General features: G+C 45.3%; 2 protein-coding genes across 2 annotated transcripts in view; one reads left to right on the top strand and one right to left on the bottom strand.

Annotated features, from left to right (window-relative positions):
- The window catches only part of T265_13799 (hypothetical protein), a gene marked incomplete at both ends in the record, with an annotated part of 9,239 nt that extends 2,432 nt beyond the window's left edge, over positions 1–6,807 (top strand). Inside the window, 3 exons of the mRNA XM_009170579.1 lie at positions 1,528–1,633; positions 3,480–3,917; positions 5,125–6,807. Coding sequence (XP_009168843.1) covers positions 1,528–1,633; positions 3,480–3,917; positions 5,125–6,807 — 2,227 coding nt within the window. The remainder of the gene's footprint in view (positions 1–1,527; positions 1,634–3,479; positions 3,918–5,124) is intronic.
- A 4,913-nt stretch (positions 6,808–11,720) lies between these two features.
- On the bottom strand, positions 11,721–19,724 carry T265_05528 (hypothetical protein; the record flags this gene model as incomplete). The annotated part of the gene is made up of 4 exons (XM_009170562.1): positions 11,721–12,228; positions 13,611–13,775; positions 14,054–14,245; positions 19,243–19,724. 4 exons carry the CDS (start codon positions 19,258–19,260, stop codon positions 11,809–11,811), a joined length of 795 nt encoding a protein of 264 aa, XP_009168826.1.
- Positions 19,725–22,946: the final 3,222 nt, after the last annotated feature.

Here is a 22,946-nt window from a genome sequence, read left to right on the forward strand (position 1 = left end):
CGTCCTCTCACCCGCATTGTTCGAAGATTGGGGTGAATTTCTCAGTCAGCGCTTGTCTGATCTGTTTGCTTGGATTTGGGAAAGTCTGTCCCAGACAGCTGGGGAGATTTAGTGGTAGTGCCCATTTTCAAAAATGGGGCATGTAGTGAGTGTGGCAACCACAGGGGGATACGCTTGACTCGTGAGCAGCAAGCGGGATTCCGTCCTGGTAGGCTCTGCGTTGACCAAATCTTCACACTACGTCAGGTGCTAAAACAACGCCATACGTAAGCGACCCACAATTCTAGTGTTCGTGGATTTAAAAGGCGCTTTGGACTCGGTTGACCAGTCTGTTCTGCTTGACACGCTTGTCCATCAAGGAATACCCCGGAAGTTCGCAAACGTAATAAGCTTTTTGTATTCCCAGACTTCCGGACGTGTGAAAGTATACGGTGAGCTCTTCAAAAGTTTCCGTACACAAAGTGGTGTCCGTCAGGGATGCCCACTCTCCCCATTCCTGTTTAACTTTGTGATCGATGAAATCATGAGACAAACGCTGGAAGGTCTCCAAAACCCTGATGTTCGAATAGCCTGTGACGAAAACCTTGTCGATCTGGAATATGCAGGCGACATCATTCTCATGTTCAAAGAGAAGAAGGCTCAAGTATTCTTGAACCAACTGATCTAAGTCATCCCGTTCTTTGGTATGCACTTTGCACCCACAAAGTGTAAGGTCATGCTCCTAGATGCACTCACTGAACGCGCCACTTACAATCCAGGGAAAAGCACTCAAAGTTGTGGAGCGTTTTACGTGTCTTGGAAGTTGTGTTGGTTCTAAGTGTAGTGTGACGGATGAGGCGAATGCACGAACCTGCAAGGCTCGGACCGCGTTTGCTAATTTGAGACACCTAAGAAGGAGTGGTTTATCCCTGAATCTCAAGGGACGTGTTTATCAAGCTACAGTACGGGCTGTTTTGCTGCATGGCTGTCAGACTTGGCCTATTCGAGCAGCGGAACTGAGACGTTTTCAGATGTTCGACAATCGTTGTCTCAGAACCATAGCTCGCGTGGTTTGGTGTTGGTGAATCAGTAACGAGGCAACTAGAAAGTGAGTTTCCGGTCGTGCAACGGGTAGTTCCATTGAAGAATGTGTCCAACACCAGAAGCTGCGTTAGTTGAGACACGTATTGCGTATGCCTAGCCATCGCTTGCCAAAGAGTGTGCTGTTTTCCATGCCCAACTCAGAGTGGCGGAAGCAGAGAGATGACCAACCCTTGACCTGGCAGAGGGGTATAAAAGAAATCACGAAACGTTTTGGTGCTGTCGGTGCTACTTGCCTTCCAGGATGGGGACCACGTGATCCTCACTGCGCCTGGTTGGAGACTCTGCAAGATATGGCTTCTAACCGATGTCAGTGGCGTTCTTGTTGTCAGTTTCTATCCAGATTGCCTGAGTGAGTGTTTGAAGGTGTGGGCACCTCGGGATGATTGTACTAAGCCAGCACTAAGTCCCTTCCCCGTCCACCTTTATTCTCCTCTTCACAATAAGGCCTTTGCTTGAATCATGGTTGTACGGCAGTGAAGCATCAGTGTTGAACACTGATGTCATGCTGTCGATGGTGATGATGGTGATGAGCTGGTCAACCTTGGACCTGGTACAGGAGTACCAAAGAAATCACGAAATATTTGGGTGCTGTCGGTGCCTTCCAGGATGAGTGCTGCGTGATCTCTATGGTACTTGGTTAGAGACACTAAAATATAGGTGCTAATGGATGCCACTGGCTTTCTTGTCATTTCCATCCAGATTTCCTGAATGCGTGTCCGGAGGTACACGCCTCTCAGAATGATTGTGGTAGCCTAGCAATAACCCCCCATCCGCCTTTATTCCTTTCTCCAAAATAATGCTATGAAATAAGATGTGGTTGTATGGCAGCGAAACAGTGTTGAATACGGGTGGTATGCTCTTGGTGATAATGATGTTCAAGGATAGGGGGTGACGTCCTTACTCAGCGGTTGTCTGATATTTTTTCCTCCATCTGGGAAATTGGAAATGTCTCATACAACTGCGGGAAATCGATCCCTATGCCTATTAAAAAGTGCGTCCTCAATGAGCGCGGTAATCACAGCGATCAGCTTGACTTCGGTCGTAACGAGATTGATGGCGTCGCGTTTCGTTCTACTCCTTATGGTGGCCCGTGAAGCTCACCCGCGAGCTGCAAGGAGGATTTCGGCCTGGCCGACCGAATTTCCACATTCCATCAGGTGTTAGAACAACGCCGTTCGTATAAGCGATCCACAATTTGAGTATTCCTGGATTCCCAAACCGCGTTTGACTCAGCTGACCAGTCTGTTCTCCTTAACACACTTGCTCATCATGCAATACCCCGGAAGGTCGTGACTTGCGGGGTTGTGAAAGTACACGGAGAGCTGTACAAAACCTTCAGTACACAAAGTGATGCTGATAAGGATGTGCACTAGCTCCATTCTTACTTAATTTCACGATTGTTGAAATAGCGGGACGAACGCTGGAATACCTTCAAAACCGTGATGTCCAAATAGCTGCTGAAGAAAACTTCGTCGATCTAAAATATGCAGACGACATCGCTCTCCTCTTTTCCGAAGAGGGGAAGACCTATTTCTGGACCTACCGACCAAATTCATCCCCTCATTTGGCACGCACTTTGTATATATGGAGCGGAAGGTCATATTTCTCGATATACAGTCGCTGAACCCCTGTAGTTTCTCTGACGAGTAGTTTACAGAATTTTCCTACCGAGCTCTCACATTTTGTTTCTTGTTTTCATGCTCAACCACCGTAGAGCATTGCCACCATCGTTGTCTCGGAGAATAGACAACCAATAATAATACTAACTCTCGACTGTCATGTATAGAAATCACCCTGGTTAAAGCGAAAGGAAGGAACAAGTGCGGACGACAGCCTCAAGATGTTCATCCCTGTGGACAGCACTTGACCACGCATGTCGCCATCGCGTCGAAGGAAGATGACACCAATTGGACACGAGTGTTCACCACCACCACTGCCTTTGGTGGTGGTTTATTGGATCCCTGGTGTAACTGCCTTTGATGGAGGTTTATTGGATCCCTGTTCATGGCATCCCGCTAATCGATTAAAAGAAAATGGTGGGCAGAGTTTGTGTTAATATAACCTCCCTGGTTTTAAAACAATAACCTTTTGCCTGATACAGTTCATCTCCATTTCAGTGCGCTTATCTGCTCTGAGTATGATTTTCTTCTGAGTGTTACTAATGGCAGATACCAATCTTCTCAAGCCAGTGGCATTGTTTGAACAACTCTTCGAATCAAAGGGTCGTTTGGACAATCGCGAATTACTTGAACCTGGTGCCATTCACGTATCCGCAGGCGTTTTACCCTCATGTCATGGCTCTTCTCTCGTCCGCATCGGGCAGACACACATCATTTGCGGAGTTAGGGTAAGATCTGCAACTTCCTGTAATGGCGTGTGCTAATTTTCTTCCTTAGACGAAAGTTTTACCGGAACAAATCAATGCCGGACGAATAGTGTGCAACGTGGAAATTAACGGTCTGGCTAACCGTTCATCCCACCCCAAATCTTCTGTCAGCAAAGAAGCCCAGTGTTTGTCTTCCAAGCTACAGCAACTGGTTGAGACTGTTGTTTGCTCCGATGCTGCAAGTCAACTCAATATTTTCAGTGATAGTGACCAAATGTCCCAGCCGGTCGCATCCTACATCCTCAAGTTGGATGTGATCGTTCTGCATGACGATGGGTGTTTGTTGGATGCATGTATACCAGCAGCATTGACTGCTCTGAAGCAGGCACGCTGGCCAAAGTTAATCGCGCTCTCAGTAGATCACCGGAATACTTCCTGTCTAGAGCAGTATGCCCCATCGCCTTCGGGCGATTATGTGTCGCTGCATCTCATCGAGCTCCCTATTCCGGTAACTTGGTGTTTCCTACCCGCACGTGTCTCCAAGCCGGACGGGCCTTCAGTTGCCCCAGCGATCCTTCAACCCACGAGACGAGAACTTGCCTTGTGGGATGCAGATGCCGGTGTAGGACAAATAATTCTTTCGGTTTCTGGGCGAGTTCTTGACTTATCTGTGGTTCATGCCTTTTTGCCGGGACTTTTTGGCAACCTCTCAACTCCCCATACTGAACAACCGGACTCTATCACTGTGTGGCAGACACTGTATAATTCAGCTATGAAATATGTTAAGACGATGCACGATGCCATTTCATCAGCTGTCAAAACTTGAATTTGATTGTAATACAGATTATGATACATGTTTTAAAAATTTATAGAAATTGTATGCCAAACAAGTCGCGTATTACTCTTTCGCGTGTAGTGTTCGCAATTCATCACCTAAACTAATAGTAGCAATGGGTCGCTGCTCGAGCAACGGATCCGCGGTGCTTTCCGGTTTATTTTTCACAAAAGGTGCTAAACCGCTTCTGTCAAGTTTTTTGTTTCTGACCCAAAAGCATTGACTTCATTAGGTAACGCACGCTTGCTGCACGATTTTCTGTCAACAAAACTGGTTAATTTGAGGCAAATTTCATAGGCCGCTACTGAAATGCAGTTTGACAAAAGTAAAAGAAAACAGACTAGAGCATCGCATTCAGTTTTATTACTATAAGCGGGCCAATTTCCTGCTCCAACTGTTCCCCATACGGATAGAGCATCATTTAGATAGGTAAGTGCGACACAGCACCGGTAGACCGAATACAGAACAGGAAATAATCTATTGCAACTAAAGCGCACTTTAATCGGGAACACAAAAAACATATTCTGGAGAGGTCCAAGTAAGCAATGACACCGTTTGACCCCAAGTAGACCACATCTTCACACTCCGTCAAGTATTAAAGCAACGACATGCGTATAGGCGACCTACAATCTTGGTGTTCTTTGCCTTCAAGAGTGCGCTGGTTTCTGTGGACTGGTTACTTGTTTCCAACACGATTGCGCAATAGGATACACCCCAGAAGTTTGCGAATATCATGCGCTGTTTGTATTCACATACTTGTGGCCGTATTTGAATGGAGAGCTCTCCAGAGGTTCCCCACAAGCAGCGGTGTCTGAGAAGGTAGTCCACTTTTTATCTTTTAACTTCGTTATTGATAAGACAATGGGCCGGACACTGGAAGATTCGTCAGTTGCCTCCTCAGCGTACTACCACGGAAATGCAACGTGTCATCGGTATGTTTGCATATTACGCTCATTGGATTTCCTCATTTTCTGACAAAATCAACAAACTGGTAAAGAATAAAACATTCCCTCTACCTGCTGACGTCGAGTTGGCCTTCGACAACCTAAAGAACGAACTAGAAAATGCTACTACACTAATTACAATAGATTATAACGAGCCTTTGGTTGTTGAGACGGATTCCTCCGATGTGGCTATAGCCGCATCCCTAAGCCAAAACCGTCGACCGGTGGCCTTTTTCTCGAGGACACTCAATCCGAGCGAGAAGAATCATTCTGCCATCGAGAAGGAGGCCTACGCTATCGTTGAATCCATCCGGAAATGGCGGCATTATCTACTCGGAAGACCCTTCAAACTGATCACCGATCAGCGTTCAGTCTCATTCATGTACGGCGGTGGACAGAAGGGTAAAGTGAAAAACGACAAGATACAACGATGGAGGATTGAGCTGTCCGAGTACAAATATGATGTCATATACCGACCTGGCAAGGACAATCATGTCGCCGACACTCTGTCACGAAACGTATGTGCTTCCATGGGGAGCAATAACCAACTCGGAGAGCTCCATAACTCCCTCTGCCATCCAGGCATTACCCGTATGTTTCATTTTGTGCGTTGCAAGAATCTCCCCTACTCCGTCGACGATGTCAAGCGCGTCATTTCCTCCTGCAAAGTGTGTGCTGAACTGAAGCCAAGATTTTGGAAATCCTCTGGTAGACTCATTAAAGCAACACAACCTTTTGAACGTCTGAGTTTGGATTTTAAAGGTCCTTTGCCATCTAATACACGCAACCGCTACTTACTCACTATAATTGACGAGTTCTCTAGATTCCCATTTGCATTTGCGTGTGCGGATATGACCTCGGCAACTGTGATTGACTGTCTCACACAAATCTTCTGTCTGTTCGGAATGCCAGCCTATATCCATTCCGACAGAGGCTCATCGTTCATGTCGTCTGAGATCAATAGCTTTCTTCTGGAGAAAGGTGTTGCTATGAGTCATACATCAGCTTATAATCCACAGTGTAACGGTCAAGTTGAGCGTCTCAACGGTACTCTCTGGAAAACAATAAGCTTAGCGCTGAAATCTCACAATCTCCCGCCTTCCCGTTGGGAATCAGTACTCCCTGATGCTCTACACAGCCTCCGATCATTGTTATGTACAGTCACTAATTGTACTCCACACGAACGTTTGTTCCAATACGCACGTCGATCAACATTTGGAATATCGTTGCCATCTTGGTTGACCACCCCTGGTCCAGTTCTGCTGCAACGAGGTGATAGGTCATCCAAGTACCAACCACTAGTAGAAGAAGTTGACCTTCTGAACTGCAACCCACACTACGCACACATTGCTCATCGAGACGGAAGAGTCGAAACCGTGTCCCTTCGCCGTCTAGCCCCAGCTGTTCAGAGTACAACTGACAATGTTCTCAATCTGTCTGAATCCAACGAGGATACCGAACACCCAGATACGACTGAACTAACCGGACGCCAGCCCGATAGCTCTCAAGCATCGGAATCTTCTTCTGTACCGTCTTCCGAACACCAACCGAGTTATCCTTTGATTCTAGAACAACAGCGACGCATTCATCCTTACAGTTTGAGGAACAGAGAAGCTTGATTCAGTACATCACTTCCTGTCTACGTCAGCTCATATGTGCCTGTTCAAACACTGTCGGGGTGAATGTCATGATTTTTGTGTGCTTATTCTTATACTTACCACATATACTCGTACTGAACCTTTGTATGTACATTTCAGTTCATGTACGCTTGTTCTTAGACAAGTAAAACGTTGCTTATCCTCGAAAACCTGGACTCTGTTCTAACTCGTTCTCGAACTCATTCTAAACGTCTCAATTTACTTATCTAAGAACACAATGGACCCGCAACTACGACCTCGGTTCTTCGATGCCGACCCAGACTCCGAAGATGCAGCAAAACGTTGGAATCACTGGTTTGATACCTTCGAAACCTATCGGAAAACTGTCGAATCTTCTAAACCCGACAAACTTGAAACTCTCATCCACTTTGTGGATCCGTTAGTATACGATCACATTGCTGATCGCACCGACTATGAATCTGCAATCGACACGTTACGGAAATTATATGTCCGTCCGAAAAATGTCATATGCACGCTACCTGCTACAGACCTACGAACAGGAGAGTGGACAAGATACCGGTCAGTTCATACAAAAACTTAAATCACTAGCCAAAGACTGTGAGTTTAAATCTGTGTCTGCAACTGAATATCAAGAGGAGTGCGTGCGGGATGCTATAATTAACGGCATGGCCTCCACATCCATCCGCTTTTTATCTTTTAACTTCGGTATTGATAAGACAATGGGCCGAACACTGGAGGATCTCCAGAACCCCCGATGTTCGGATCTGTCCGAGCGAGAACCGTGTCGATCCGTAATGTGCAAACGGCACGGTTCTCATTTTTGAAAGACAGGAAGCGAACGCGTTACTTCAAAACCGACTAAGTTCATCCATTCCTTTTGTTAAGTGCCCAATGCCTGCGAAATGCAGTCATGATACAGGACGTGCAGTCTTTAAACATGTCTGAAATTTCGAGGAATGACACTGGAATTTGCAGAACACTATACCTATAATGGAAGCTGCATCAACTCGGGCGGTAGTGTGACAGATGAAGGCCAGAATTTCTTTTGCCAGTCTGTGGCAATTGTGGCGTCAAAAAGGTATTTCACTGGGTCTCAAAGGGTGTGTGTATCAGACTAGTGCTGGCTGTGTTATATGGTTGGTCACTTCGGGTGAAGAGTCTGAGATGTCTTCTAGTCGTTGGCCGATGGTTTCTCAGAGCTAAAGCTGAAATCAGTTGGAACCAGTGAATTCGCAATGAAATTATTAGGTGACGAGTCTTTGGTGAAGCAGAGAGTACTTCTCTCAAACAATGCATTCACCTGTGCAAGCTAAGGTGGCCGGACCATGCAGTGCGCATTCCGAGTTACTGCCCACCGAGGCGAGCGCTGTTTTCCCTCCGTGATTCGGAGTGGCGGAAACCTAGAGGTGAACAGATATTGACATGACTGGAGGGAATGAAGGATGTTTCGGAAAATTTGCCTCCTGTTGGTTGACGTTCGCCTTCCAGGATGAGGTCCACCTGACCTGTGTGCTTGGCTGCAAACACTGAACGATATACCGACTAACCAATGTTATTGTTGTTCATGCTACCAGTTTCTGTCCAGATTGTCTGACTGAGTGTTGGGAGTGTGGGTACCTTGGATATTTGTGGTAGACTAACCCTCTCCCTCTCCCCGTCCCGGTTCTTTCTTCCATCATAAGGCTTTATTAAAATAAATTGACATGGTTTTACGACGGTGAAGCACCAGTGTTCCATTTTGCTGTTGCTTTCTACGATGATGGTGGTCGTTAGTCCCTGTGAAAGCTCCCACTTAACTGGGGCGTACAATCAGATCAGTCCAAAATGTATTACCTTACCTAAATTGCCTCATAGACTCAAAATTGTCTGCACCTTTTAGCGCATTCATACAATTTCTGTTGTGTTCTTTTCCAACGGAACTCGTCAGATTTTTTGTTTTTTGAAAGTCTCATCTGTCAGATGGTTGCCTACGGAATCGGAACAAAAAGTGCAATGTGTGTTGAGATCTACAGGTTTCCGGTTTCTTTATTGATTGATCCACGGAACAAACTCTTTCCTGACCTAAGATAAGTAATCCGACCATGTGGGGGCGTTATTTCTCCTTGATTATTTGAGCAACAAGAGAAACAGGATGTTTAACAGCGTTACCATGAGTGGTCATCTAATACCAAGACAATCCCCAGAGTTAGACGTTGCGCGTGCATGAGATACCAATAAAAATGCGGGACTAAGACATCCATTGGTCCGAATGCTTACAAAGTGGCTTACAAGGTTGTCGCGTCACCGCCCCACGTAATGTAGATCCACTCTTACCGTACAGAACAATAATAGGTCGATCTAACGAACAAACGGTCGGCTGTCGATGGTGCAAATGAAATAAGGTTTTTATAGCCCAAGGGTTGCTTCCTCGGCTTGTCGTGTGACTGAAGTCGGTCTTGTTACCCTGTACTGGTTCATTCACTCCATCCATGGCTTTCACATTATATCTCACTTCTCCGTCATTTGACTCACCAGAATGTGAAAAATAATCGTTCAGCTGTAACACCCTCGTCTGGCTTCCATGCCATTCGAAGGAAGCACGAGGCCTGAGATACGGAACGTTTACTTTGCAGTCGCTTTTCTGTTTATTTAACCGTCATAGAAGGAAATCAGTTTCAATCCTTTTATTCTTTTCGGTCGGCGGTTTACAAACGGTAAAGATAATACGTTACTGGTGTTCATACTGCCACGGTACAAGTCATCCAAAAACTGGACCAATTTCTGGTGAGTTCAGCTGTGTTGAGTCATATGTTTGGGCAAAATGTGGTTGCACATATTGTGTTTCCTAGTCTGTATCGTTCTCATGAAAGGATGAGGGACAGAAGAACAGATTCTTTTGAAATGGCCTGTAAATCTGACGGTCCAGCGAACGAATAGGCAACTACGTGACTGATATTGGACGAGACCCTCAACTTCACTGCCAGTACCCGTTTGTACGCTGTGAATACCGAATTATATGGAAATAATCTGTCCAGCAAAGAAGGGTGCGATTGTCTAAGTCGTCACTCTAGGGTTACGTGACGTGAAGGGGATGGTCGAAGGTGAGTGATGCTGTGTTCTTTCTAATTACTGCCTGGTCACTCACAAGTGATGACAAATAATCTAAAAGTTGCGGGTTCGAATAGCTGTACATGTTTGTGGAATGCGTACTGCTGACGATTCCCAGCGGAGCGAAACAGCTGTGCAGTGACTTTAGGATTCGCAGTGTTTCGACTGAAGTTTCAAAGTCCTCTCAATCTACAAAGCATGAGTTATTTGGTTAGAAGAAGGAAATTCCGCATGTCCTATGTTTTCCAGACCTGCAGTCTGTCATTAGGGAGTCTCATGTGATACGCAGTGATGATGACTTAGCCGAACGGTCATTTATTCGGACTGCCAGCCAGATGTGCACTGCTGGTTATTCACAATGAGGATGAAAAAGCTGTACGGTGCTTCTCTGCTTTTCAGCATAGATTAACCTCACTTGCAGGACGAAATCTCCATTAAAATGATAAAATCTCACACTGTCGATGGTTACCAATTTGCCCAGGGTTGTTCCTGGCATTCTGGGTGGATGGCTGTGAGACTCTCCTATAAGGCACACTTCACTTACGGATAAATTGGCTTTGCCGTGGAGTTTTACCGACTTACTTTCATGGAAGCGTGTTCAAAATGGTTTATTTAATTGACCGAGGTGGAGGTAACTAACGGATAGTCCTAATTTTTTTGTGTGTGGAGGCTGTTTCATCCTTGTTGGGGATCATCAGAAGTGCGCATCGCACGAAACTCCGGAGAGTCTGGAACCCACGACCTCTCGACTAGTAGTTTGAACAGGTAATCTTTGGGCCATGAGCGGCAGTGATTAACTCGTGCTTAGACAAGATATAGCGCCGCCCATCTTTAAATCACGGGATCCACATCAAGCGATCACGTGTTGACTGGCTCCTCACCCATCGGATGAAGTTTATTCTTTCACTGAGCTCCATATAGATTGCTGGCAGTGTGAAATTTAGGAATTTTTGGGATTTCATCCTGTGCGTGAAGCCCACGCCGATAATTAACCGTTGGTGGCCGAACGGTGTTCAAATTACTAGCCAGGAGGTCACGGGTTCGAGGCTGTCCGGAGTTTCGCGAGTTGCGCACTGCTGATGATTCCCAATAACGATGAAACAGCTGTACAGTGGTTCTCGACTTTTCAGCGCAGATTGACTTCACTTACAGAACGAAATCTCCACACACAAAAAACCAACTCTGCTCACTATCAACAGTCCTAACCCTTGCTGCCAATTGTTTGGGCGTTATTGTTTTCTTGTGCTTTGATTCATAGTTTCCTAGCTTTTGAGAGTTATGACATCCCTCCGTTATCACTCTTATTGGGACAGTCGGTTCATTATGGACATGGAAAGTGTTTGCCGTAAAGGATTCAGAAAAAGGAATGCTTCCAAAAATTCAGACGGTACGGAGTCAAACAGTTCATGGTGTATTACTGTAACAGAGAAACTTCTGACCGATTGCATCCTTATTATGCGATATCTATGAGGTTTATAATGGCTTCCCTTTGTTTTTATGGGCTGATCTTTTTTTATCGTGTTATTCTCCCTAACTACCGAACTGGCTGCACGTGGGGGCAGCTCCCTGCGTTGTTCATCTTCATTTGGTAACATGTAGTGCCTTATTCGGAAGAACTTTTTCAGTACAGTTTTCTGGTTCTTGTCAAATTTGGCTTCTTCCGTCCTTGACATTTCTGGACAAGTCTACCAACTTTCAGATCCTAGCTGCTGAGTAGAAATTTTTTTGAACTCAGTCCACCACTGACCCCCCGGTTGTCCATGGTTCCCGCACGCTTCACTTCAATTGTGCGCTAAAGAGCGGTGCATCTCGACAAATCGACTTTATTTATGGCTTTTCATACAATGACTGCGGTTGTGCAAAATATAATTCGGCAATTAGCTTCAAGATACAGCGGTAAAACATTAGGAAAGTTTAGTATAATTGATTTCTGGCATCGGTTCCATATGTCCGGCGATCATTCATGGATTGTAGCGCGCGACTACCTCGAGCATAGTTCAGATCCGACCCCCTATTGCTTTGGCTCATCTCATCTTCCTCCAAGGGTGAATATGAATGGTGTTCATCAGACCTTTGGCCGTTCGATGGTTCACGAGCCCTGGGGTATCGCTGATTGGTATATAGCGGCTGTTGACTGTTGTCACTGCCGTATGTCGATGGAATTTGGGATTCAGGCGGCGAGGCAACTAGGGGATGCCTAGCATCATCTGCCTGCTCATCAACTGTGGGTAAGGGCGCACCAAACCCAGACCGTGGGTGCAACAAACTTGGTGTGAACAAACTAGCGCTACCTTCACCATCCATGCGTCGGAGATCTGAATCCAGTGTGATAACCTGGAATTGGAAGGACGAAAAAATAATTAAGGAATCAACGTGAGTTCCTTGAAATGAAAGAAGTCAGCATTGATGAGGCGTGACAAGGGGCAATATGTAGAAATGGTACAGGGACTAGAAAAGAGAACACGTGTTTTCAAAGCTCCGAGACTGATATCTAGTGTTAATTATCAGCCATAGCTTGGAAACTGTGAACACTCATGACGGACAAAGTCATACTTAGTAGAAGAGATACCATGACACTGAGAGCGAACGTTTCAACCTCCACAGTGATTTCATGAGCAAAAATGTAGTGGAGCGCTACAGAACAAAGCGATGCAAATTAACTTTGTATCGGTTTTCCGGCGATTAGGGCGAATAAAGTTCTTCGTGACCGATTCTTTCAAACTTCATTCAGCTACTATGCTATAATTTCCTTCCCTCATTGTTGTTTGAAACGTTGCCAAACACCCACTAGCCAGACACAGCGAACAACCTTTGGCGGTACCGCGTATCCGTCTAATTGTCTGATCGTCTACACGAGTTTGATACAGCGTAGGATTCATGCTTATCACAGTCGAGAACAGGAAATCAGTAGTTGGAGCTGCCATACAGATATAAAGACTAGTTACCTAAGGAAAGGTAGGTCAAAGAAGACTGGATGAACGCTTATGTTACGAACCGAACCGAACACCAGAAGAAGCGGTCAAAAGTTTTGCTAAAAGTCATCGAACTGTATGCACTCGAGCAGTAAATCGTGGCAGGATGACATCAGCAGGCCTGCTTATTTGCCCTTCAGCGTTCCAGTCTGCTCCACCGCACGACTCAGCACACGAACAAAACTTCAGATTCAGCCTTTGTTAGAAAGTGACAGAATACGCACCATAGAGACCACCTGTTTGTCGATGTCATGCATTGTTTCCAGGTTTATTTTTCGCGTGCGTGTCGGTTTTTTCTGTACATGTTTCAGCCTACCGTCTGATGGCTTTCGGCAACGTATCTTTTGTCAGATAGGGTTCGGAATAGACAACAATCTGCGCTTTTGAATACATCGGGTGGACATTCGTGGTATCCGTATATAGCATACAATCACCGTTCACATGTTTTCGAAGATAAACTTCACAAATCGTTTGGGAGAATAATAAATTTAGTATGTGGGTGACAGCACCACTTATTTAGATGGAATGTGCATCTAAAACAGAAAACCATTGCCTTTATTTTTTCATTCTAGGTATGAAAAAAGATCAATGTAAACTTAGTTTAAAAACTGACTGAGAGCTTTGAGGCAGATGGTTTTCAATTTTTCGACAAATATCAAGTAAATATGAGGAAAAACTTTGTAGGTCCCTCACTGGACTTAGCACCTTAATGGTAGTGGTTATTTATTCATGGGTGTTGCTTACTTGTTCCGGTTTAGTTCCTGTCGACGGAACCTTGACAACGACCCCTCCAACGCTCTGCGTTCCTCCGTACAGGCTCCAGCCATAAGCGCTCGCACCCCCACGTCCAGATAATACACTTGGTTGTCCGTACTGGTGCATTATGGCCTCGAAACGCTCCACCTCCTCCTGGAATAGTAGAAAGTTTTGTTTTTTCTCTCGGATAAGCATAGGATTTGAAAGAAATGTTTTCATATCAGTCGTGGTCATCAACATGTTCGGCTTAGACGTTTTGACGAAGTCAAAAATATATAGATTAAATAAGGGTAGATTTATTCGTTTACATGGTCACTCGGTTAATCTGGTTGGCCACCTAACTACTACTTTATTAAGTGTTTCTGAAAGTCTGGAGAAGACGGCTTGTGCGCCCGGTCCGCCTTTCCTGAACTTGTCCCGGTTCGACTTACTTCAGAAGCTCTGTCCGTGTAGCTCAAGCAGTAGAGGAACCCGGCAGCAATGTAAGATGACAGAGCTGCGAGTATGGCGAATCCAAACGACCACGAAAGAAAATATTGATCCGGTCTTGGCATCCATGACCTATCTTGCGATTCGATGGCGAATGTGATCACAGCCAGTGTCAACAAAACTGCGATGAACAGCTGAAAGGGGAAGTTAATGGGGAAAAGTCGAGTGTATTACAGGTAAAAGTGAAGTTAAAAGGTTTACGGTGTAGTAGAAGTAACGCCTTGAAAACACGTATTATCCAGGACTACAAGTGACATACCAGCTCCGCATGTACTAGACTCGTGCAGCTGTTTCACGAGGAGACACGATAGTTTAACCGGGCCAAAATACTGAACACTCGCAAGCACTAGAAAATTGGCATTTTGTCGACAACCTAGCATATTCGACGCCACAATCGAGTAATTTCAGAGAAAGTACAGTTCGCTTGGCCAATCCTGAAGCTTGCTCTTTTACGGCATGAAAAAAGAGGGAACAACACGTCGCAATTACGTGAAATTGTTGTAGGTTCGAAAAAGCTAGACGGCCGCACCTCGAGGTATTTCAGACCAGGAATCATACTTTGATTTTTTACTGCTAAGGTCCTGCCCATCTCCTAAAAGGCATATTCGATGGTGGAGACTTAAAAAGGACGATATCGTCAGTGCTTTTAATGTTGGCTAGTAAACTATCCACAATAAGCCCTATTTTCATAGATTTGGAACTTCAGAATGGCCCTCGGTTAACGAAACAGAGCGAGTACCATCGGTGAACAGTTAACAACGGTCAAAACAGTTACTCGTATTCTCCCAACCGAAGGGAGCTTGCCCAACAAGCTATACTGAATATGACTACAACCAAAGAATGTTGGACTACAAACAGCGTCCGCATATTCCGAGCGTCTTTCTAGGACAGCGTCAAATTCTGCATAAAGACCTTGTCGACACATTGTAGTCGTTTCACTGAGTTATGAGCAGGAATGCGACGGAGACTCAGAAAGCATTCAGTCCTGCTTTCCTCTTATGTGCTAGGAAGAAATACAGATGACGGTCGCGACAGTATGTTTTCCATGTGGTGATCGGTTGATATGATATTTGGATGAGCATAAATTGCAATATACGGAACGGTTTACTGCATCTGATAGTCCACTGTTCAAACGCTGATGTAATTGGTTCTTCATCACTTATCGTTGTCAAATTTAAGAGTGCGCATCTGCTGCGTTTCGTGGAGTTCATACATCCCGACAGGGTTTACCCAAATCACAAACGATCTACAAACTTCGCTCTTCAGGTGGACGTAAACAGAATGGAAGTTTTTCGCAGTTCAGAGTGGGGGGGGGGGCACTCCAACCTAGTAGAAATCGTAGTTGTTGAATTTCATTTATACTGGGGAAGTAACCATTTTTGTCTTTGGGAGACTGGCAGCATATCAGCGTACCAGTTATAAGGGTCCACTTCTGGAGGAAGATTCATTCTGATCTGGCGGATTTATTTGCACCTGCTGCGAACGAAGACATCATCTGAATGTCCAAAAATTAACCGTAAATGCATCAACGAAAATAGTTAAATGTAAATCTGAATCCAAAACCAGCCCGAAATAATGACGTGAGCCCTCACGGAGAGCCTACTGGGTTCGCAGAGCATTGGATTTTCGGATTCTGAAAATGGTTTAAGGTAGCCATCATTGGTTTCAATATATGGAAGACGAATACAGCGCCAATTCATTACGCCCTTCATTAATTACCCTGGTGTTGTGCACTGATTGCAGGAGTGTGAAAATTAGCTGGGTCTGCTTATCAGGTATCAGCATCCAGCCTTTAGGCTTGGAACACTGCCACATGGGGTCGTTGAAGAGATCAAGAGAGCGCATCAAATTTGACAGTGACCGCAAACCAACGCAATTGCATTATGGGTTACTATTCGTAGGACCATACCGCAGTGTCAGACTTATAATATTCCTAGGGTCATTGGGAATCATGGATCACTTCAAACTGCAACCCTATACAACGAAACAGGTCCGCAAGAAGAGCACAAAATCTGACATTTGGAAAGAGAGTTTCTCAGGGTTGCTCTCTGCATTAGTGCCAAGTGCCTAGTAGAAAAATGACTACATCCCCGCACGGAAAAATTGGAAAGCGAAGCTCGTTTTCGAATGTCGAGAAAATGAACAAGGACAACTTTTTCTGCCCTCAATAATCTTATCAGGAAACTCAGCGAAACATTGTGGTTCGGTGTCTTCAGCTTGTCTCGCCAACCGACTTGTCAGTCTCATACAGAAATTCATTTATACAGGAACAGCTGTGAATAACTTGGGACATAAACACTTCGAGGCCCAGACAAATTAGAAGACTGAACTAGGCGAAACTAGATGCCCTTAATTAATTAACCTACCGTCAGCGCCTATTAGATAAGATATCCATACTGGTGGCAAAATTGATATTCTGAAGAACAAGCTTTAAGGCGATCTTGTTGGTTGTGTTTCTTTTTTATCTTTCAACGTTAAGCCGTTAGTCCTGGTAGTGTAGATAAGGAATGCGCCATTTTTTTGGGAAATACGAAGTTCTGGAATTTCCTTGACTGCAGCAAGCCAGTCAAACATCTAGAACGGACTGGACTCATACACTCACTTGAGAATGTCTAGAATATGTGTTCGCACAATTTATGCACCTCTGTCCACCTTTTGGTACGTGCGGAAATTCTATAATATGTGTAAAATGCGGACGTCACTGAGTCCTTGCATAAAAAGGGCAATAAACCTATTCCTGCAAACTACCTGTCGAGGAACTCAAAGTCCATGGTGAGTGAAGCGAATTATGATTCAGAAAATTAGACAAAACTAGATTCCCAAGTAGGCCAAACATGGGTGCATGCGTTCTCATTTCTTCAGCCTTCCGCACCAAGAGGTTGGGCACGAGAAAAACTTTTCGAGTTCGAAGAACTTTGTCTATACAAACCTCAGGGTTTTACTGAAGCATCTGGTCAAGCTATCGCCAAACGCCGTTCGAAGTTCCCAAGAGACACCCACAAGGTCAGAGTTTCCGATGGAGTCTCAGTGAAATTTTACCTTGCATCTAGGACTTATGAAGTCCCCATCAACAGATCACTTTAGGCCAATTGCTCACTGACCATCCGGAGAAAGACCGAACTTTCTATAGTCAGAAATATGCTGCTGGTCCCAATTCATATGCTGCCCCTTAACTGAGTGAGGAACCACGCCCACTACCCAACTACCGTTTGCACTTCACAGCAGGCGGAAGAATACAAGATATATCAGGTCACATCGTTTTCCAAAGAAGACTCTAGCCAGGACCTTGATGTGTGAAATCGTATAGATTAACGAGCGATGAGCAATATCAAGTTTGTCTTTTACTTCTATAGCTCAAAAAGTACGTTGCGGTTATCCTACATATCCAAAAAAGGAATATGCCATGCTTGATTATGTTCTAGCCCAATAGCAAGGGGATCGTGATAAGGATCTTTTTAGTAAGTGGTCGCGTATAGAGTTCTTCATATCGGGCATCTGAACTAGATTGGTCAAGGTCTCGGCTGTAGATTACTGAATACGAAGAACCACGTAAGAACTTCATTTTTGCCTTCACGTTGTTTATGTTAGTTTTGCGTCCTTCTACCTAACTATAAGACACGTACCAGGGGGCACTGGTGCCAGTTGAAGAAAATCTGGTCTCGAAAGGTCAACAAACTCTATTGAATTTCTACATCTAATTACCGTCTCCCTAATTCGCATGACGTACAACGGCGTGAGTCATGTTGCGGATGTATCACCCCTATCCCCTTCACACCCAACCAGCAGTTCCGGTGTTGGTCATTTCAAAGCTATCGTTATCTCTTGTTTCCGAGATATCCAAACTGGGAGTGGATTTCAGCAGACTGAACTGATTGTATTAGAGATGAACGAGCGACAGTTATCTTACTATAGAACCAAAGACCGCTCAAGAACTTTGAACGATTGTTTCAAACTTGGGTCAACGTTTTCCACAGTTTAGTGATGGCACAACCTTGGAGTGGAATACCACAGGGTCGCGTGCTTCAGCCCGTTTTGATCAAGCTGCTTGTTAACGACCTTTCAGTCTACGTTAGACAATCTTTCCTGACTGAAATTCACGAATGAGCTGAAAATTTCAGTTGGTGATTCAGAAGAATGCAGCTATCGACGTGCTTCAGTAGGCACTGGCTCAAAAAGCAGCCACTTCGCACTGTGCCCTACCAGTCGACGACAATCAAACAGTTGGTGGGCACCATTGCTATAAAGGAAATTCAGTGGAGCTTGATGTTTCATAATAGCTTCTCAGCCCTAGACAGATCAAATATAATGACAGAGATAATAAGAGATAGTGAGAAAGGTTTGCAGTGAGCAGCGAAGCTTCGACCATGCCCTCCACTTTTTTCGAACAACTTCTGGTGGGGTCACATTTAGCTGCGTTCACACGTTTCGAAAAGTCAACGTTTTTCAGAGAAGTAAATTTTTATCAAAAGCGAATAGAGTACACCCCACGCCTGACCATTTTTGCTATCTTCATTCATATATTTTCTACTTATGGAGGGCCTGTTGTTTACACGGGAAATCCTACAGGGTGATTTGGAATCCGAGCAACAGGTATCTAGTGGTTAACGGCTCAGTTTACAAGTGCTACAGGCATTTCTCAGTAGAACAGACCTCGAAATAGCTCACTGGTTAAGCAGCAAGCTTACTGACCGGAGGATCAGTGGTTCGAGCCAAACCTTGTCATTTCAGCTGGTTCTATCTTGATTTGGGCAATCGGACATTGTACCACACCGCGCTTCCTTCAACTGGCAAGACAGCTATGTCCCGAAAGGGTGTTTCAACCATATGTTACAGAATGCGGTTGCAAGAGTATGTGAAATTAAGTTTTGTAAACAGATAATGAAATTGGGAGTTTGCGTTACTTCGTCATCAAGTCGTTAAAAAGTGGCGTTAGTATATACTTAAATATTTAAGCAAGCACTGTACCGCTCTCGCCCGATGCTTTCAGCTTTGTATAATCCAAATGCTGGCAGTATGCTGCGAACCCTGTGCACAGGCCAACTGATTACGAGTTGGATGGGCTTAAAATGCCCCCATCTCACAATGTGAGAAAAAGACTCACTGAAAAGCAAGAAACGAATATTTGAATTACCTGTCCGGACATGGCCATTGTCGATTCTGCTGCCCGGTTCCCGAAAAATAAGTAGTATAGGATGAGTATTAGTAGTACGCAACACTGTGTGATGAATGCGACCGTGATCAAGACCTGAACAGCAATCAACCACCCTGGATCCAACCACTGCCAAATTCCAATTTTGAAGAAAAACGGATCGAATAGCCAGTAGCACCCAGTAAGTACATTAGCATGATAGTCCTGGAACGTTGAATCGCAATGAGGTGACAAACCTTAGGATGTACAAATCTATCAAAACATACAGACCAAATTCCCATATGTAGGAAGTTACTATGCACTCGATCGTATGACTGCAGCCAATAAGGGCTAGAGAATGACATAAAGAAGAACAGAAATCCGATCGCCGTTGCCACACATGCTGCGTAGAAGGGCATGTAAATCTGCGTCAAATAGTAATCTTTCGCCATTTTCCTGGCTGTTCATGGGCATTTCACAGAACCGCTGTTTACCATTTCAAGGTCATACGATGCATGCAGATGAACTGATGCGTTTTGTCGGTGCGTGCACGGACATGCAAACGGGGGCCCGGAGGTTGGGGTCTGTTTCATGTTGTAGCTGCTTTGAGTTGTTTTGACGGTCTGGAAGCACTTGCGTTAGTGGGCCTGAGTGTCTGAAATGCACGCTGTCGCGGTACTTTCGAAATGGATTGCGCTTTTCGCTCGTGGAAAATTTTGAAAGAATTCTTTCACTGTTCAATCTATTTACAGAATTAACACGTTTCAATGTATTAAAAACTTCACTCTGAAATAACTTTTACGTGAAAATCTCTATCAGCTGGCACTGAATTCCTGATGTGCACCCGGTTTCAATCAGGAGCCAGATCAACACAGGATGCTCTCTGTAGCTATTGATGCGCCACAACAGAAGTGTACGAAATGGGTGTAAAACTAATCTACGACGTGGTATGCATTGTCACACCTGCGAGGCCTGGTGGCGCTTGAATGTAACAGGTGAACAGGAAGACCAGATGAGCCTGTTATCCAAATCTCCCGGCGCGTTTGTCTGCGCCAACTGCCTCTATCTTGTGTATTCTATAACCAAATAGAGAGCCACCAAATCCTCACTGCCGAATCAGAAAGACCGGTGTGAATGTTCCGCTTCGACTGGGACACTCGACTCAAAACTGGCTCTTTTTTCCTTAACTTCTCGAAGGAGCCAACTCAAAGAAAGGAGCGGCCTTGGTGAAAATCGTAGTACACATTCTTCCCTGAACGAGATTCGTCACGCGGTACGTTCGAAGTCATTTTCGTTCTTCCCTCGTGCAAATTTGTGAAAGAATTTTTTTCGCTTTTCAATCCATTCACAGAGTACATACGAGGCATTTTTGAATTTTATCGCTGTAACAACGTTTAAAAGACAACCCTTTTTATTTTGCGCTCGATGTTTCGAGCTGACTCAGAAAGGGGGAGGGCTGGTGGGGTTGCTCTGTATTTACATGTGGTCCCACAAATCCCGATTGTCCTCTCTGACGCTACCGCTGCACCCTTTCGCGATGCACTGTGGGTCCAAATCCCGCTACGCGGGTCCAATTCTCTCCTTCTCGGCGTGGTCTACCGTAGCCCCTCGAGTCCCCGTGAAGATGACCAATTCCTCATACAAACCCTTGAGCAACTCTTCCTCCAACTCCACTTCACTCATCTCCTGCTGGTAGGTGACTTTCACGCTCCAAAGGCCTCCTGGGTGGAGCTCTAACGCGTCGGATCAGGCGGAATTTTCGCAGCGGCGCTGAATGAAGTCCTTCAACAGAGCGCTTGGACTCAACATGGCGTTGCACCCACCAGATACCGCGCAGGCCAACTATAATCCTTCCTGGATGTGGTCATTACTAACAAAAGACACTTCGTTGATTAGGTGGCAAATAACTCTCCACTGGGACATAGCGACCACTGTGTGCTGACCTTTGATTCCATCTGCTATTGGGAGAGAAATCCCGAACCTCAAACGTGGTTTCAAGACTTCTGCTGTACAGACCTCTCAGGTATGCGTATCCTTCTTGAACAAGTTAAACTGGGAGCAGCTTCAGTGAAAGATTTATATAGGACTGTTTTCCAGAAAGTTCACGAGGCTGACGCGATGTTCGTTCCAAAAAACCTGTACACGGACAGATGAACCGCAGGCCGCCTAAAAGTATTCGGCGACTTCTGGAAAAGAGGTGCCAACTTTTTTCCAAAAGTCGACTACAGGAGACACAGGATGAGCGGAACTGCTGTAACTCAGAAATCCGCCAATGGAACATGCGAAAACAAGCCACCATTCTGGATCTCGCTCGGAAAACAGAAAGTTACTGTTCAAATACACGAGACATCGCCACAGAAACAAGCAATCCGCGTCCTCTTTGGGGAACAGGAACGGAGAACTCACGAGTGACACTACGGTGGTATGCGTGGTTTACAACACTATGCAGGTCTACATCCAGCCCCAGCGCACGTGTCACATCCATTCTTGTCCGGGTGTAACTACGAAAAGACTCTAACCGACTTCGTCTTCACGGTGAAAGACATTCATCAGCTCTTGCACAAGATCAACCCATTCTGCGCGTTGGGGCCCAAAGAGGTGCATCCAAGGATCATGAAGGAAACATCGTCTACATTGGCAAATAATTTATAACCAGTGTTTCGTCAGTCGCTTGACGAAGGCCGCCTTCCCTCTGCTTGGAGGCAAGCGATTGTCACGTTAATTTACAAAACCGATGACCGATTGTCGCCTGGCCGCTACAGGCCTGTAAGCCCTACTAGAATTCCGTGCAAGGTGATGAAACGCATTCTGAAGCGAGCTACCCCAGATCATCTTACTTCCAACAATTTGATATCTCCAGCTCAACACGGATCTCTCTCAAACCGTTCTTGCGTAAGGAACATGCTCGTATTTGTGGATAGCTTAACCCAAACCAAGGACGAAGGAGTCATACTAGATGCCATATTTTTTGAATTCTCAAAGCATTTGACAGGGTCCGACACGTCTCGCTGCCCCAAAAACTCGAGTCTTACGGGATTCAATGGAAAATCTTACACTGGATCAAGGCGTTTCTGTCAGACAGATCATTCCGAGTGAGAGTAGGCTCGACCTACTCTNACCTACTCTTCTCCAGCGCCGGTCTCCTTTGGAGTTCCTCAGGGCTCCGTCCTGGGACCAGTGCTGTTTCTTAACGACTTGAAATCCTGTTCTAATGCGAGTGCCGTCCAACTGGATGTAGACGCTGCCAAGCAGCGGTCGTTGGACTGGCACCTTCCTCTGAATGATGAAAAGTGCGTCCATATGTCGTTTGGAGGGGATTCAGCGAGTGCCTTTGTTATGCATGTTGAGAAGGTACCAGAAAACATCGTGAAGATAGATGCCAAAAAGGATTTGGGCATCCGGGTCTCCTCAAACTTGTCCTTCTCACTGCACCTTGAGAAATCGGCCCAAAAGGCATTCGCCATTTTACGGATGATCCGATGCATCTTCTCCCGTATTACTCGCATGGACTTCCAAATACTCTATGGGGCCTACGTCAAACCGCTCTCGGATTATGCCAACCAAGTTGTCTACTCAGGACGCCCGAAAGATGTCACCCTCATTGAGCGCGTCCAGCGAGCCGCTACGAGAATAGTTGCCAGCCCCAAATCCGTGGACTACGAAACGCGTCTCGCGATGCTTGATCTCTTTCCCCTGGAGTACCGTGC

Source organism: Opisthorchis viverrini (genome assembly GCF_000715545.1).
Source record: "Opisthorchis viverrini unplaced genomic scaffold opera_v5_102, whole genome shotgun sequence".
Classification (NCBI taxonomy): domain Eukaryota; kingdom Metazoa; phylum Platyhelminthes; class Trematoda; order Opisthorchiida; family Opisthorchiidae; genus Opisthorchis; species Opisthorchis viverrini.